Source organism: Culex quinquefasciatus, chromosome 2 (genome assembly GCF_015732765.1).
Source record: "Culex quinquefasciatus strain JHB chromosome 2, VPISU_Cqui_1.0_pri_paternal, whole genome shotgun sequence".
Taxonomy (NCBI): Eukaryota; Metazoa; Arthropoda; class Insecta; order Diptera; family Culicidae; genus Culex; species Culex quinquefasciatus.
In genome coordinates this window covers 33,744,430-33,762,673 of record NC_051862.1, presented here as the reverse complement: position 1 = coordinate 33,762,673, position 18,244 = coordinate 33,744,430, and the positions used below count along the sequence as shown (strand labels likewise).

The 18,244-nt window shown below is 35.5% G+C and overlaps 3 protein-coding genes and 1 long non-coding RNA gene across 4 annotated transcripts in view; 1 reads left to right on the top strand and 3 right to left on the bottom strand.

The window, feature by feature from the left end:
• LOC119765956 overlaps positions 1 to 730 on the bottom strand; it is a 33,885-nt gene extending 33,155 nt beyond the window's left edge. Inside the window, exon 1 of the mRNA XM_038250243.1 lies at positions 550 to 730. The gene's annotated coding sequence lies outside the window, so the exon portion shown is untranslated. The remainder of the gene's footprint in view (positions 1 to 549) is intronic.
• Positions 731 to 6,057: 5,327 nt separating this feature from the next.
• On the bottom strand, positions 6,058 to 8,684 carry LOC119767996. The gene is made up of 3 exons (XR_005277838.1): positions 8,582 to 8,684; positions 7,740 to 7,797; positions 6,058 to 7,112 (listed from the first exon to the last, which is right to left on the bottom strand). It is a non-coding gene; the product is annotated as an uncharacterized LOC119767996 (long non-coding RNA).
• Positions 8,685 to 9,224: 540 nt separating this feature from the next.
• Positions 9,225 to 10,552, top strand: LOC6045020. Its single transcript, XM_038254766.1, has 2 exons — positions 9,225 to 9,409; positions 9,523 to 10,552. The coding sequence occupies exon 2, from the start codon at positions 9,529 to 9,531 to the stop codon at positions 10,492 to 10,494; it is 966 nt and encodes a 321-aa protein (XP_038110694.1). The 5' UTR covers positions 9,225 to 9,409; positions 9,523 to 9,528; the 3' UTR covers positions 10,495 to 10,552.
• Positions 10,553 to 12,050: 1,498 nt separating this feature from the next.
• Positions 12,051 to 13,318, bottom strand: LOC6045016. The gene is made up of 2 exons (XM_038258314.1): positions 13,228 to 13,318; positions 12,051 to 13,169 (listed from the first exon to the last, which is right to left on the bottom strand). The coding sequence occupies exon 2, from the start codon at positions 13,144 to 13,146 to the stop codon at positions 12,163 to 12,165; it is 984 nt and encodes a 327-aa protein (XP_038114242.1). The 5' UTR covers positions 13,147 to 13,169; positions 13,228 to 13,318; the 3' UTR covers positions 12,051 to 12,162.
• Positions 13,319 to 18,244: the final 4,926 nt, after the last annotated feature.

Here is an 18,244-nt window from a genome sequence, read left to right as displayed (position 1 = left end):
AAATTTGCACAGACCAAAAATAACCCAAAAAACCAATTTTTGCTTGTGGAGCAGGGGGTCATTTTTTCTGGGCACCCTAACCATGACATAAAAACATCTCTGAATAGAACGAATTTCTCTTAAAAAATCACACACCTCTGTTGTTAAACAACAACAAAATTCAACGAATAAATTTTCAAACTTAACCTTTCCTTTCTGCGATGGTTCTACAAAAACTATAAAATTACGTCTGACATCAGCCCAACATCGGTCCGACAGTTTAGCATTCATCATATGGAGATCGTCACACGAGTCGGTCCTACATCGACCAAACATTCTACTGTCTTACCTTAGCAGGGAAAATGAAACTGAAAATCCAGTGCAACATTTGAAAGGGGCGGTACGATATTGCTTTTACGGCCTTTCGTCCCATTTAAACGCGTGTAATGAAAGGCCGTAAGAGCAATGTCGTACCGCCCCTTTCAAATGTTGCTCCAGAAATGATGGCGTCATGTTTGTTTTTTTTTCTTCCTTTAACACGATTAGCTGCCGATAAAAACATTTACAAACCAATTCAGGATCTCTAGCAGCCGGTAACGGCAAAAGAACTTTTTTTTTACCACCGACAAGGGACGCTGACGCCATCTTGCCTGTCACTACACAGCAGCCAGGACGCCGACGCCATCACAGTAGCCAAGAACCACAGCAACAGAAACAGAAAATCACTCGAAATAAAACGCACTCATGAAACTTTTCCTTTTTTTTTGTTGTTTAAAATCGCGGCGGGAGCACTGCGCCGTTGTCGTGACTTTCACCATTATTTTCCCGAGACCAGGGATGCCAGATTTGCAGATTTCTCTGCAAATTTGCAGATTTCCGAAATTTGTTGCAAACAACTTTTTCGTTGCAGATTTTTGCAGATATTTTACCGATGAGGTTTGCAAAAAAAAAAATAATAATCCTTATGTGACAATTTCTTTGAATAAGTTGAGTAACCCAACAGTACATAGCATTTACAAATTTAGAATCAATCTTCTTAGACTTACGTCAAGTTTGATTACTGTCAAAATATGCAAGTATTCCGAATTTTCCCAACTATTTTTTTAATCACTGTTCCCAAGTGATTGTCGGAAAAAAATACAAATCAGATTGCGCGCTCTACAACATGGCTTTGGTGTACTCTACTGCAAGCTTTGGTGTACTCTACTGCAAATCTTGGTATTCAAAAGTTGAAGTTGCTTGGCTTCAAGAAAATTCAATTGTAATTAATTAATTTCTGTTTCAGTAAATGTTTTCCAAGGTTTTGGCTATTGTTGAAAAAATGCTGTCCTAAGTTATTTGAAGCAAATATTGTTGTTTACTTCATTGTATTTCCAGATTCTTATATGGAACAATTTTGAAAACATAATGGAGACATAAATACCCAAGTAACATTTTTTTCCAGGAGTTCTATAAGAGCTCTTCAAGATAGCTACAGCATAGCAGTTTGGACCGCGGTAGGATAAAATTTTCTTCAAAACTTCTTCAGGAGTTTGGAAGAGTACTTGAAGAGAGTTTTATCCTACCGCGGTCCAAACTGCTATGCTGTAGCTATCTTGAAGAGCTCTTGTAGAACTCCTGGAAAAAAATGATACTTGTGTAAGTTCAATTTGAGTTTTAGCATTTTTTAAATAAATTTCTTCATGTTTTGTAATAATTAAGAATTAACGGTGAATTAGATTTTCTACCTCTGTTAATTTAAAAAAAAAATGAAATGCGAAGTTACATAAGATTTTCAATGTGGTTTTTAAAATATTTTTTTTAAATTGCCTTCCATCGGATGGAGAAGTAAAACGTTGGTCCCGGTCTCAGTTGGCCGTTAAGTCATTCCGTAAGAGTCGTCCTCCTGGTATATTGTTATTATAAGATATAAGAATAAAAGGTAAATGTTCAATGGCAATTTCTAAATAAAACATTCAATTTAATTAAGATTCTATGATTCAAATATGATTTACATGCGTTTTTACCTAAGTCGCCAAAAATATTGACCAAAAAAATAACGAGTTTTTTCTTAAACATGCTTAACTGTAGCGATTAAAAGTTTTAAAAAGTTCAGTTTTCTTTTCGCGGGAAGCACAGGTACAACATTGTTCAATCTACATGACACTTATGTGTGAGAAAATATTCCGGAGTTTCTTTTTTCCATTGAGCCGGTACCGCCAAAATTTGTATATGATTTTGTTCAGTGAGTTTTGTTTTTGATAACATATTCTTTTTTGTTAGCCAAAAAAACTTATGACAAACAGCTAGTTTCAATTTGTCAAAAAAAAAACCCTAATCAGTTATAACAAACATTATCCCAATTCAATCAACAATGATGTTGCAAATGTTTTTTTTTTAGTTTTTGTCTCCGCTTTTCTTTTTTTTCTTTTATAACGTATAAACATGAATATGGAATGTTAAACGACTAATTACAAACGAATCATACATGAATATGATACCAAAGAAAGCTGCTCACTTTTTCTAATGATATTTTTAGCACTTTCTGCATTACTGTTTGTATTACAGTACATATCTACAGATTTTTTTCGAAAAGGTCCTATAAACATATGAAAGACAATAGCTTATAGGACTCTAGATATAAAAGAAAAAAATCTTGTATAATTTTGTCTGATGTATAGAGAACCTAAGGCATTCACATATAAAGAATGATTAGTTGTATTTTCAAGTCAAATGTTCAAACATTTTAAAAACATTTCAACATATATTGTTGTCCTGTTTTTAATTTTAGGTTTGTGTTTCGAATCATTTCAAAATATTTCTTTAATTGCACAAAAACGTCAGTTGCATACTTCTTTTTTATGCCTTATTTTTTTTATTTAATTGGATTGATTGAAATAATTATGATTCTAAATTTTGGAAGACTATTTAAATTATTATTTTAGTTTTAAATTGTTTTCCCATTGAAAATTCGGTAGCAGTGCACACAATATGATTTTTTTAAATAAATATCATTTTAAAAACTATTGCAATCGATATTTAAAAAGTAATTTTGGCTCACAGAAGGATTTAATGAAGATAAACTTAAAAACTTATAAAAATAAAATAAATCAAAGCATTTCTAGTTTTCAGATAGAGCACAAAGCATAAGTTTTGATTATTTTTTATATTGATAATGCAAACTATTTTTTTTTCATATTTTCAACCGATCCTGTTAAAATAAACAAATAAAATAACTAGTGTCGCAAATAAGATTAATTTATTTGGATTATAAGAAAGAAAAACAGAGATAAATTACAAATTGTGTTTATTTAATTTACTTTTATTTTGTTTAAAATTGTATTGCAATTGTTTTGTCGATTGCATTTGAATACAAATGGTCGTAGAAAGTTTATAAAGTTTAATTTCCTCAGCACAACAACATTTATAAAAAAAAATTAAATGCACTTTTTGCGTTATTGTTAAAAAGCTATTCTTTTAATTTCTTCAAACAATATAATTTCAATTAAACAATATATTTTAAGGTGATTTCTTGACACATTTTCAAACATTTTTCAATATTTTAAAAATATTGGCTTTTTAAAGCTTTTTCCTAACAAAATACATTGCTAAAATGTTTTATTGAAAACTACATCATTATTTGCTTACTCATTTATATGTAAATCAATTTTAAACAAATTCCTCAAGAAAGAAATTTCAATTCAAAATTTATGTTTCAAATAAACACATTCAAAACTGTTAGAAATTCAATATTATAGTCATTCTGTTCAATAATCCGAGTTTTTTTTATTTTTGATATATTTCAATTTTGTACGAAATTGATAATTATGTTTTCGGACCAAAAGCAAAAACAGATCAAAACGACAGTTAAATATTTATTTATTTTTCATTTTTTGTTTTATTCAAGAGCCAAGTTTATCGAGGAGGAATATCGACAATAAAGTGTTGACTGTCATGTAATTTTTTTAAGAGAACACATACAACTAGAGCGTCCAATTTCCCGTCCTGGGAAAAAAAATTCGAGAGATTTCCCGAAAAAAGAATATTTCCCTTTTCCCGAAATTCCCGAAATTCTATCAAAAGTATTATTTTTTTGAACTTTTTGGAACATTTTTTTAAATAAAAAATAATGAAATACCATTTACCATTTGAAAATAAAGTACCCCTTCCCGCCAAGGTCAAAATTAAGATTCTTCTACGTTTTTGTTTACCATGACCAAATTAGATGCAAATTGAATTCATATCATGAAATGTCTCAAAGAGGGTTGTGCTAGAAGAATTAGGTTAATTAGTTTAAAATTGTTCGAGAAATTTTAGTTTAAAGTTGAAAATTTATATGGCACTAAGAACGCCTACGCCCTTGTAGTAAGAGTTTTAAATGTGAAACTAATGAACTACTTTTTTGCTATTAAAATGATTTTAACCGAAGGTTGCATCATTTAAAAACCATTGAAAAATTTCTTCGTATTACACAAAAGCGCCAAAAAAAATGCAAACATTCCTTCAAAAAACTCGCTCCAAATATTTGAAAACTTTGAGATGTGATTGCATAAAAATTGTATTTCAAGTGAAAAAGATTATTTTTAAGGCAATTTAAATGCCTATCTATTTATTCCTGAGCTCAAACCAGTGAAATTTGTTCTGGAAAAAATATTTTTATTGCAACTTAATTATCAATATTTTTCTTTATTATTTTCTCTCGAGCTGGTCACAGAGACAAATTTAAAAGCATTTTATTGTTTTTGGGCATGAATTAGTTTTACTCACTGTCCAAATACTGTGATTAAAAAAATCATACCTACTTTTAGAAAAATACAAATTCCAATCAGTGTTAATTAAAATTCAACAGTTATACTCCAGGATGTAACATTTGTAATTTAGAGATTTGAAGTACCTTTCAACTGAGATCAATTCATAAGCCTTTACAGCGAGGGTACATATTTCTTAGTTAAGATTTTGCTAGCTGAGTGCTCTTTTAGGGAAAGTAAATTTTAAGAAAAAAAAACCCTGGAAAAAAAACTTATTTTTTAATATTTTGTATGATTATAAATTTAAAAAATATATTATCTTGAAGTCGTATGTTTTTTACAGGCAGTCAAGGCATTAGTTGATTCTCACACTTATTTTAACCATTGCTATTGCTATTCTATACAATTTTGTTGCAAAGTCAGATCAATTTTTGTAAAATTTAAAATTTTCAGAGAATTCACCTTTTCCCGAGAATTTTGTAACCCCGGGAAATTGGACGCTCTACATACAACCCAGACTTGACTGATCAAAGTTTTACTTTTATGAAGTTCTACAGATTTACTTGTGATAATCAAACAAATAAACACAATATTAAAAAAAAACATTTTATTTTCTTTTTCTTAAGTTGTTGCTCTGGAAGTTTTTTAAGAATTCATATTTTTACTAACTTATTGTTCCACACATTTTCAGCATGAGTTACTTTACAAAATGTAGAGCTAGGTTTCAAGTTTTTTTATGTTTCAGAACATATAGTGTAAAATGCCTAAAGGGTAAATAATACTGCACGAAATAAAACTGTCGCAAATTTTATTTTTACTTTTTGTTAAGTTATTCAAAAGTATCACAAAATAGGCAGAACTAAAACCGTGCCGAAATTATTTAATTAAAATTATTTTAGATGAGTTTTTTTTCTAAATTTTTGTTCTCGAAAAACATTGAAAACTTAAAAAGTATATTTATATTAGCCTAACCTTGAAAAGTAAAACACAATGCAATTCGATCCAGACTTTTGATCATGCAGGTAAATAAGATTTAATTAAAGCTACAGTACATTTTATTAAGACTTTTTCAAATTACTTGAAAATACTGTAAATAATTTTAGCAAAATAGTTTGATTTCACACAGATTTAAGTACATAAAACATATATGTGAACGTTTTTTTGGGTTAAACACCATAATTTTGTTAAACAGAATTGTAGAATACGAATTCATAAACCTAGTTTTGCGTGTATTTGAGTTTGCAGATTTTTGCAGATTTTTGAAAAAAAAAATTGCAGATAACTCAAAATTTCATCTGGCATCCCTGCCCGAGACTTTGCCAAGATTTCGGATGAATACAAAACACGTCTGTTCACGCTCAAACAAAACACACGACTGATTTATTTTCGCTCATTCATGCATACAACATGAACTCCTCTCTCGGCTAATCTCACTCTCATTTCGCTACACGTACTCTCTCGTTTCATTTTCTCTCTCTCTTCACTCTGCCGTACTTATTCCCTATAGTATATTCCCAATAGTCATCAAAAAAGAGTTTTTTTTAAGAATAAAAATACGAGGGCGGTGACTGTTGTAAGACCAATCGCAATTAAAATTTCCGTAAAAACTGTCATTCCAGTTTCGAAAGGAACTCCTTCGCGAGCTTTGCTAAACAAATCACTTTCACTTAGTTTGGTCATTTCATGAAATGTTGTTGTAAGCACCTGCAGCTCTGTTTCTAGTACCGCTTTGTAGTGCTTATTATATCTATCGCCGGATATCTTTTCAATATGTTTGCGACAAGCTTGCATTTGATTATCGATGGCTTTCAAAAAACTACTTTTTATTGATTTTATTTTGGAAATATCATTATCATTCACTTTTTCTTTGGAAAAATCGATTGATGCAAGTGCCTTGAGAAGTCCCCATTGAACCTCATTAAACTTTTGACTGATTTCAAGAATTACGAAGCTAGGAATATTTTTTACTTGGCTCAAAAAAACGTTTAAGAAATTGTCAAACATTCCTCTGATATCCTGTTCCAGTTCTTTGTTTAGGTGCACACAAACTAAATGGACCATTCCTTCCCCTGGTGACGTACATCCAGGTGAAACGATCATATCTCGTGGGACCTTTGTTACGCTCGAGATGTACTGCAATTGAGCACCCAGTTTGATAAATTCACTGACGCGATCAATCAAATGGTTGACAACGCTTCCTGGATCCACTTTTAACTCTGGTTCATCAAATTTCAACTCAGGTCCATGAACTGTTTCGAATGTTGACCTGATTTGCATCCGTAGAAGATCAAAAACCAAGTGTTGAACTTCATGAAACACCTTTAATGATTTTTCTGCAGAATAAACAATGAATCCAACGGTGATAATTGATGTTCGATGGATGCTCTGAATCTGAATCCCCTGAGTCTGAAAAACATGCATTCAAAGTAAGTACTGTAATCAGAAATCCTTCAAGCGTGTAACTATTAGGATGTAATAAAATGTGTTTATTTCGCGGGCATTTCAGGGCATCCCCTAGGTATACTGAGCCCGAATCTCCAATGTGAACTTGATTGGTTACGACAGGACTTGGCGTTTGGGTTTGAATTTTAAATGGGAGTTAACCCGTTAAATCGGTGCGGTTAGGGTTTGCTCTTCTGGCAACCCTCTGCTTGCTTGGTTGCAATAGCGTCGCGACGCCTACCTCAATCATTTCTGCAGTAGCAACAAGTGCTGCCAGAATGGAGTGAGATAAAGTTTAATTTTTCAGCGGCGGTGCTATAAATTCTGCATCATTCTTAATAGTTGACGAATCTTTTCGCACTCTTCGGTTATTCCCAGGAACAAAAACTATGAGTTCATAAGGTTTAAAAAAAATGCTAAAATTATTAAGGGTCTCAACACATGCTAAATATTCCATTTAAAATTCAAAGTCAATGCACCAGGTCCTGTCGCAACCAATCAAGCTCATATTTGGGATTCGGGCTCAGCACACCTAGGAGATCATGCCTTGAAACGCTCACAAAAAATATTTTTAACGTTCTAGTAACTAACCATATCGAATATGATATACCCTTCGTCTTTTTAATTGTGTCGAATGTTTCATATTGAGCTGAAAAAATGAAAAGAAAAAAATTAAAAAAAAAAACAAAAACCACATGACGACAATTTGAAGCAAGATCATCAAATATGAAAAAAAAGAGTGTTGAAATTCAATTTCCTAACATAAATACTTGTCTTTTCCAGTATGTTCATAAAAATGAAATAAAAAGATTTGAAGGGCTGGAAATAAAATCAAAAACGATCATAATACAAAAAATAATACGGATTGTTCCAGGGCATTTGTGGAAATACAATGTCTCATCCCAAAGAGGGTTCCGGAGTACCAAAACTTCTTAGCATGGTGGCTCCCAATGATTCAACTTTGCGGTAAACTTTATGCAATTGGCCTGGCCATTTAGAAGAATGTCTCCGAAAGAATAACTGCGCTAGGTTAGGGTTAGATGACTTCTTTAAATTGCTAATAACTTTGCAGGATCGAGTTTTATAGATTTGATTTCTTCTTCAAAGTTGTAGAACATAAATGAGAATCACACTTTTGGAAATATTGGGATGGAAGAAGGCAACCCGTATGAAACTTTCCCACACAAACTTGTCGGTAAATATTATCGATCAAGGAAAGGTTTAGTGGGTCAAGAAGTGTTTTCTCAGGTGTCTGGTAACATATTCCAACTTTGTAAAAACACACTCTCACACACACATACACAACGCACACGCGCACTTATTTAATAAATTTTACAGTCAATTTTATGCCAATTATTGCCATTTCTTGTCAACTAGTCAATATAATCAACGGTACACATCAACACATTATTTTTAAATGATTTTTTACTTACCTACAATGCTTCTTCACGTTGGTGTGCTCAGTTTGCTGGTTAGATATACAATGGCAATTTCGAAGCCGGTTTTGTAATTTTTATAGCTCTTTTTTTATCGAACGCGATAACGAAAACGACATCAAAGCTTGGGTGAAAATTTGAAACAACTTCTTTTGTTCCGTTGCTGGCGTATTCAAATGTTGGAATTATTGGAATTTTTTTCAATGATCAAAATATTTTGGATACGATAATAGTACTCGTCAAAAACCAAAAAAAAAATCTAAACGTAAATGCACTTTTGGGACGCTGTTACAAAACATTTCAAACATGTGAAAACCTGTTTCAACCAGTTGAAACAGTGGATGAGGAATATATTTTTTTTATTTTTTATTCCGATTTCGTAGCGAGACGATAAGATAGGGCTCTCAGTTAATCTCAGCGATTTAATCGAAATCACAAAAAAGTCGAAAAATTTCCTAGAATACTATCTGTGATAATTTTTTTCCTTCTCGGAAACACTTATCAAGTTGAGGGTGGTTTGGCTATTTTTTGTAAAAACAATCCAGTGGTGTGGTTGGTGAAAATGTATGTATGGAAATTCCTCAACAACAAAACACTATTGTTAATTGTTGTAATTTTTGATGAAGTCCAATATAAAAAATGGTCCACCCCATCAAACTCGTGTTATTATTGATATTAAAGCATGCGCAAGCGCAGTATTGTATGCTTAAGTTTAGCTGCGTGAGTAGAATTTAAGCAGCGTTAGTGTGGCATTTATTCTCATTCGGTTTCAAGTTGTTCAGATAACAAGTTGCTTAAAAAAGTTTGAAGAAGGAAGCAAGACAGGTAATATTAAAAAATCAGATTTTTTACGTTTTGCACCTCTTAAATTTCCACTGTAATTTAACAATCGAGAGAATTGTTACGGACTTAATAGCGGACGAATTTTATTTAATTAGCTGAAAATGGGGTCCGGATCTAGTAAGGCGTGCGAAGCTGGAGCGGAGACGGTTTTGGCTGCCATGGTGGCATGGGCCGCATCTTCATCTAATCCATCGATCCGTGGTGAGCTGCAAAGCTTAAACGCGGGAATGTTGAAAACTGATTCCGAGTCCATTGTAAAGAAACTTGCCCAAACGTTGGCCACTGGCCCGGGTAAGAACAAAACTAGTAAAGGAAAATCAAACGAAAAAGCCACTGGAAAGCAGTCAAAAGGCACCAAATCAGAAAAGAAAACTCAAGGATCTGGAACGGGAGATCAGGCCAGCAAAGAAGGACGTAAAAAATCCGAGTGTGCACCAGATGAGTCCTCCGATACGAGTGATATGTACACCATACGCAGTTTGAGTTACCATTTTAAGAAACGCATGACTCGTATTGTGCGTCTTGCCGCCATGGGACAATTTGTATCCGAGCAAACTAGTGTTTTCAGGCAAGAGCTGCTGATCGGTGGCCGTAGCCAGTTCCAAGATCGATCAAGCCATATTTCAGGATATCATGCAGCTCACGTGGTGAGAGTAAAAATCGACAGGCTCAATGAGCAATCTGATTACTTTACAATGTTGAAAAATTTTCTTGGCCATACACACCTTGTGGAAAGGTATGCCAATGTTTGGCATGGTGTTGGTGGAAAGATAGATAGGATCCAGAGTGGTTTTATAAGAGAACTTAACGAAATAAACTTCCAGGTATCATTAACTTTGCAAGTGCAAGACATACTGGAACGAATGAAGGCAGCCTTTTTGACGGTATTTTTGAACGCAATTTTCTCGGAGGAATTAAATGAAGAACAATTAAATGATTTAACAGATGTCGTGGAAACGCTGCAGGAAATAAGTATCTACGATATGTTCATGAAAGGAAAAACTTGGTATGAAGGAAAATATTTAGAGCTTAATTATTGTTCTGACTCCGACACTGATTCGGAATGACTTCATCTTAAGTCAAACTGTACCCTTTTGTTTTGTTAACGTCATGAAAACAAATAAACAAAATATATTATGCTGAAAAAAAAAACCTGTTGGGTTCATTTTATTTTATAATATCGGAATAAGATCAAAACACAAAAAAAAGTTTAATTTTGAATTTAAAACTGTCTGGATTAAACTGTTTATTTATAAACACATTGTCATACCTATCATGTGTTTTGCTTTGCGAACCAGGACAAGCTGTTTCATTTCTAGGATTTAGAACAAAGTTTTGAACATCCATTCTCAAGATACAGATTATTGAATATTGGGTAATTCTCCGCCAACTCACACGAAATCGGAAAAAGTTGCCCCGACCCCCTCTTAGATTTGCGTGAAACTTTGTCTTAAGGGTTGACTTTTGTTCCTGATCACGATCCGAGCTCCATTTTTTCGATATCTCGTGACGGAGGGGCGGTACAACCCCTTTAATTTTTGATTATTCAAAAAAAATACGTGTTTTTCAATAATTTGCAGCCTGAAATGGTGATGGTTTGGAAATTAGGTGTCAAAGTGACTTTTATGTAAAATTGTACGCCCGATTTGATTTCGTACTCAGAATTCCAAAATAAAAATTCTGCCATTTTTCGTTACTCGACTGTAATTTTTTGGAGCATGTCATTTTATGGGAAATTTAATTTACTATATTCGAATCTATATTACCCCGAAGGGTCATCTTTGCATTTAGAACAAAATTTTTCATTTTAAAATTAGGTGTTTTTTTTCTAACATTGCAGAGTTATTTTCTAGAGCGTAACAATGTTCCACAAAGTTGTAGAACCGACAATTACAAAAATTTTGATATATAAACACAAGGGGTTTGCTTGTAGCCATCACGAGTTATCGCGATTTTACGATTTTTTTTGGAAAAAGTTGGCCGTCGTTGTTCATGGTCGTTCACGGTCACCCGCGACAGACACGTACGATAAAACAAAGAGAAACGCAAAAAGTATCATTTTCAAAACATTTTTACATATCAACATTTTTGTAATTGTCTGTTCTACAACTTTGTAGAACATTGTTACACTCTAAAACATAACCCTACAAAGTTACAAAAAACACATAATTTTAAAATGAAAATTTTTGTTCAAAATGAAAAAATAATCCTTCTGGGTTAATGTAGATTCGAAAAGTACCTACATTAAATTTCCCTAAAAATAACATGTCCAAAAAAAAATACAGATGAGTAACGGAAAATGGCAGAGTTTTTTTTTAACTTTTTTAGTGTTTTCTCGATGAAAAATACATTTTTTTTCGAAATTTCGAATACGCCATCAAATCGGGCGTCCAATTTTACATAAAAAGTCCCTTTTACACCAAATTTCTATCTCATCACCGGTTCAGGCTGTAAATTATTGAAAAACACGTCGTACCCCCCCTCCGTCACGAGATATCGAAAAATGGAGCTAGGATTCGTGATCAGGGACTAAAGTTACACCTTAAGACAAAGTTTCACGCAAATCTAAGAAGGGTCTGGGCAACTTTTTCTGATTTCGTGTGAGTTGGCGGAGAATTACCCCAATAAATTTTATCTTACAATCCAAATGAAATCTAATTTAAATAGCCAAAAATGACTTTTAAAAACAAATTGGATGTTGAAATAATATCCATTTTCTGGACCAGTTTGCACGATTACATGTTCAACAGTATGTAGTTCAACCCGTCGCGTCCCTTTTCAAACAACTCGCGAATGGTGATCTCCCGAATCGCCTCAATAACCTCGTTCAGATCGCGCACTTGTTGCGCATTGTAACGCCCGCTCCTAACAGCACTTCCCAGCGCATCCAAAAACGCCTGTTTCAACCGACGCAGAATGTCTTCGACGCGTGACGTAAGTTCACCCCTAAAATCGACGGTGCTAATTTCTTGCAAAAACCTCTCCTGAATTCGGTCGATTTCTCCGCCAAGTCCCCGCCACACGTTCGCGTACTGCGGCACAAAGTGCGTGTGACCAACGAAGGTACGCAGCGGTTCGAAAATCTCCGGAAACTCAATCTCCACGTCCCCGTTGATTCTCACTCGAACCACGTGCGCCGCATGGTGTCCCGGAACGCTACAGCGGCGGTCCTGATGCTCGCTGCACCCTTCGTAGAACACGTTGGCCCGCTGGATGCCCGTTTGATCGGTGACGTACTGGCCGATACCGCCGAGCCGGACGAACCTCGTCAGACGCCGCACAAAGTGATACGCAACGTCCCGGATGTCCTGCACGTCTTCGTTGGTTTCCGACGAGGGATCCGGCTCGTGACGCGATCGGCGACGAGTTCTGCGCTGGACAGCTGGACTGTTCTGGCGGGAGCGAGCCGCTGTTCGGTTGTTGGAACTGCCGGTGTTTGATTGACCGGAGTTGCCGGAAGTACCGCCCCCGGTAGTGCTACCACTAGAAGATTGCTCGCCCTGGTTTGCCCTCGCGGCTTGGGCTAGATTCATCATCAGGTCTACCGGGTCTCCGCCAAACGCCATATGCTGAAAGAATGCTCTCTCCGGATTGCGCCGCATTTCCTCCGGGTCTGGTCGATTTGCTTCCCGCATTGCAGCGTTTGCAATGGCAGCACCAATGGCTAATCCGGCACCTCCACCACCTCCGCCACAACCTTTACTTGGTCCAGCACCCATTTCTTTATCAGCGAAGATGGGTTCTACGAAAAAGAAAGAAACAATTGTTCAAATTGTTCACTTCTTCGAAAATGACCTCACCTCTAATTGTATCTGCACTATCACAGCCGGTCACTACTTGCTTATCGCGTATATGCCGGTTGAACACCCACCGTCGATGATGGTTCAGTAGAGAATGGAACTATAAGTAATGCAACTGATGGTCGTATAGTAGCTAAGCACTGAGACTGTAGCCTCTCTGAGCACGGAGAGATTCGTACGGGAGCAGCAGCTTTGCTTGAAGAGTGTGGGTTATAAAAATAGCGCCATTCATGTGTTGATGGATTGTTGATCAACGGCAAGGAATCAAACAACTCTAGCATTTCCGAGAATTTTATTTTGAGTTTAATCGAAATCTTTAACCATTTGTAAATTTAACAAGTATGACTAACATTTTTAAATTGATGCGTCAGAGTCTGAATTATGTTGCTCGTTCTTAATCTTATTATCATACCATGATTTGCCCTTCATAAACAATTCTTCAATGCTGATTTTATTGATGGTTTCTATAACCTCAACTATTTCCATCAATTGAATATTTTTTGGCACGCCTAATCATTTAAACACTTTTAAGAATTCATCTTTCAGCCGTTGCAACATGACCCGTACTTGAGTATTCAACGGCTTAGAAAAGTCTATTGTGTTTATTTCTTCTAGGAAATCTTCCTGGATCCGATCAATTCTTCCTCCAACACCATTCCATTCGTTGGCATATCTAGGCATCAAATGGGTGTGCCCTAAAAAGTTCTTCAGCATTTTAAACAACTCAGCATTGCGACTTTCAAGTTGATCTGCGTTGTTAATCCGAACTCTGACCACGTGGGATGCATGAATAGCGTGACCCATTCCGCTGTTTTGATCCTGGTATTGGCTTTTTCCAGTGCACAACAATTTATCCCGAGCGATCGACGTTTGCTCTGAAATGTACTGAGCCATGGCCGAGAGTCGAACAAATCGGGTGAGACGTTTTTTAAAGTGGTACATCAAGCTGCGAACTTTTAGCATGTCAGTGGTTTCCGATGATTCGTCCGGGGCAACTGGAGTTGGTGCCCTTTTTGGGTTTTGGTTTTCCTCACCATCTTTGTCGGACGGTTTAATTATTTTCTTTGGACCGGTATCTTTAGTATTGTTTTTAGTAGGTTCTGATTTTCCTTTGGGGCTTTCAGATTTTTTGCCACTGCTTTCGGTGATAGTTTTATAAGCAACGTAACCACCTACTCCTACACTTACTATCACAGCTATTCCGAAGCATAAGGGACTACATCCACAGCATAACACAGATAATGTCTAAAATGGATTTATTGGTTATTGCAGTAAAATTATCTAAATTAGGATTATTTCATTACCTTTCCAGTGGCTATTTCCATTTTAGTTGTAGTCTCTACTGCCGCTCTTATCTAGTCCGTCCCATATGTATTTTTGTCAAAATTGAGATAAACTTGACAAAAGTATTAATTTTACATGTACTTTTAGGCTATTGAATAAAAAAGTAGTGTTTGTTCTAAAAAATCCAAAATAAATATGACTTTGGTGCTGTCCCATATGCAAAATAAAGGCAAGTCAGTTCCTCATATCGAAATGTCTCGCAAATCGTTTAAATGGCTGCGAAATTATTTGAAATCTACAGAGTATGTTTTTAATAGAACGTATAACTTGAAAATATCATTTATTGTTCATTTCTGAAGAAATAGTTGAAGACTTAAAGCAAGATACTCCAAACCTTTAGTGACTTTTTTCTTTTGAAATGTACAACTACGGAAAGAAAATATAAAATACATACCGTTATTAACCATAAAATTAGTTATATTTTTTCTTGAATGAATAAGTTTGATCCTGGTTCTGGGAGAGACTCCACCAACGATAAGCGTAGTTTTTAAAATTATTTTCAAGAGCTTAGCAGTTGAGTATTTGCCTCTGTAATATATTTCCAATTTCCTGGTGTCGTTGCAGATCACATTTTTATATCCAGGAACTTTATTAAATACATTATTTAAAGCAAATAAATCTGAAATAAACATTTTTTTATAATTATTTACTTAGAAAACTACCAAAACAAACCTGGAAATGACAGTTGAACCAGGTTGAAACTGTGCTGTAAATGTTCAAGCCTACCTTGATGTCATAACTGACTTGCCTTTATTTATGGACAAATAAAGTCAAGTTGGTCTCTTCCTGTAAATTTCTCAAATTTACCTCCAAATTATCAATTTTTTTAATCAAATTTATGGTACTTGCGTTTTTAAGACTGATATTGAAATAACAGTATAAATAATTATTTAGAAATATTTAGATTAGAACGGGAAAAATGGTGAAACTTTTTTTGGGTTTCTCACAGCGTTATCTCAGCACTCACTTTTTACATATGGGACGGACCAGATTAGAGCGGCAGTCTACTGCATCACATAAAGGGGTTCGTCACTCAATCCACACTGGCGCCTCGATGCCAAATGGCTCACCGTATTTATCGGTACCAATACAAAGTAACTTATCTCTGTTTATTCAAACGTTCAACCTACCAACGTACCAAGTATTACGAAAAAAAAACTTATTGCAGAGCAGTTCTTAGAATTCAGCGCTGATAAAATGCTTTGAAGTGAATTTGAAATTTGTGTGTGCCCTTTCGAAATAACCAAATTTTGTCTCTCAATGACGCCTGTCTTTATCACGGTTATTTGTCAACAACTTTCGTTAAACCAAAACGGTCCCAGTTTCACACCCACACACAGTACTCTTCCGTTAGCTGCAAGGCGTGGCGCGAGCGAAGATAACTGGCTTCATTTAAAGATTTTTGTTCTTACTAGCAGCACTCCAAGTTAAAACTACACCCAAAAATTAGCTGCAAAATCTACTTACAAATTTGTCAGAGCTTCATTTTACGAAAATACAAATTATTAATCGAATCACGAACAAAACATTTATTCGTTTTTATTTTTTTTTTTTTCATACCGTTATCTGGGGCGAATCGGGACTTCAGTCTGGATAGGGACAGTAGGTTTTAGAGTACTTAAAAGCTTGAAATTTGGAAATCAAAGCACTATTTTTAGGTCATTCCCTTGTGGACCACCAAACAGTGAGGTACTCCTCGATATTAGCTCCTGTAAAAGTGCTAAAAAGTGCAAAAAATGCCTCAGGGCAAGAAAAAGAGGCGGTCCTCACCAGCAGGATCGGCAGATTTGAAGAAGCTAAAGAATGCCGAAGCGCTACCTGCAAAGCCAGGCAGTTTGGGCAAGGACGCTCAAAATTCGTCTGGAAACCAGTTCGCTACCCTCCCTGTGGACGTGAGCGAGAAGGAAGAATTTGAACGACGGGAAAAGTTGCCACCCATTTTTGTGAAAACATCGTCATCGGATTCGGTGCGAAAGTGGCTGACCGGGTTTATGAAATCTGGTGCTTTACGAGCTTCCATTCGCTTGTGTGCTGATGGACTCAAAATTCTGCTACCTACCAGAAAGGATTACAACTACGTTCGGGATTTCCTGAACAACACAAAGATTGAATACTACAGCCATGACGATCCAGGTAAACGCCCCATGAAACAGGTCCTCCGAGGCCTGTATGACATGGATGTGAGTGTGCTGAAAGAAGAGCTCAAAACTCTGAAGTTGAACGTAATCGAAGTCTTCAAGATGACGAGACACAACAAGGACATCAAGTATCGTGATCAACTGTACCTGGTTCATCTCGAGAAAGGATCGACAGCGCCGTCTGAGCTGAAAGCAGTTCGGGCAATTTTCAACATCATCGTGACTTGGGAACGTTATCGCCCAGTGCACCGTGACGTGACACAATGTTCGAATTGCTTGCAGTTTGGACATGGTGGAAGGAACTGTTTCATCAAGAGTCGTTGTGCAACCTGCGGAGGTGAGCACAAAACACAAGCTTGCAACACAATCAACGAGAACATCGAAGAAAAATGCTTTAATTGCGGCGGCGACCATTCTACCAAGAATCGAAACTGCCCAAAACGAGCTGAGTTTGTATAAAGTCGGCAGCAAGCGACGACGAGGCACCAACCAAATCGTCGCAAAACACCGCCAGCATTCACGGACGTGGATTTTCCTGCTTTGGCGTCACCAGGAGCGGGATCTGCTCGAGTGGTTCCAAATCTGCAGCCATTGCCGTTGAATCAGCGGCCAAAAGTTGCAGAGAATACAACACCTCCAGGTTTCAGTCCGCAACCGAGGGGAAACCAAACAGCATCAACGGATGAAGGCAGCAGTGACCTGTTTTCACCACAAGAACTTCTGAACATTTTCATCGAGATGACAACAACACTGCGTGGGTGCAAAACTCGCCAAGAACAAGTAAGAACCCTTGGAGCATTCATCTTAAAACACAGTTCGTAGTTTACTCGTTCTAATGATTTTGAATAATTCAAAGAATTTTTATTTTAGTTTTAAGTTAGGATTAGTTGTTAAAGTGATTTTTTTTCTTTTTTACCCAAATGTATTCGATTAAATGCAAAAATGTAAAACAATTTGAAATAAATGAATGAATGTGAACAGTTAATAATAAAACGAAAAATACAACAAAGATGAAGAGCATTTAGTCATACCACTTAGAATGTAAATGAAATGTAATTATTATAAGAGAGTTCAATAAAGACATATTTAATTTCAAAAAAAAAAGCACTATTTTTTGTAAATCTGTATCTGTTCTATCCGAAACCAATCAAAAATATTTAATTATTGTGCAGTAACAAGCCTAAAACAGTTGTCCCAATTCGCCCCATGTGTCCTGATTCGGTACTTTTAACATCAAATCTGCGACCCCATTTTAGTCAAATTTTAATGATTGGTTGCGTATTAAATTGGAAAATGCATTTTTTTCAGTATTTCGTCACCGTCATTTTGACCGCCATCTTGGCGGTTCGTACTAAAGCTCAACAATCAAAAATAAGGCAACAAAAAAAGGTATAATTAAGTAAAAATACATGCAAAATTTCGCTTCGTTCGGATACACGTATGAAAAATTATAAAAATTGTAGTATATTCGAAAATACGGTATTTTGTGAAAATTTTAGTATTTTACAAGAAACTCTAATGTAGTGAAAATGCAT

Bases quoted from the DNA above. Each gene is read 5' to 3' on its own strand.
- LOC6045016 (XM_038258314.1), bottom strand. From the start codon at position 13,146: ATGGGTGCTGGACCAAGTAAAGGTTGTGGCGGAGGTGGTGGAGGTGCC.
- LOC6045020 (XM_038254766.1), top strand. From the start codon at position 9,529: ATGGGGTCCGGATCTAGTAAGGCGTGCGAAGCTGGAGCGGAGACGGTT.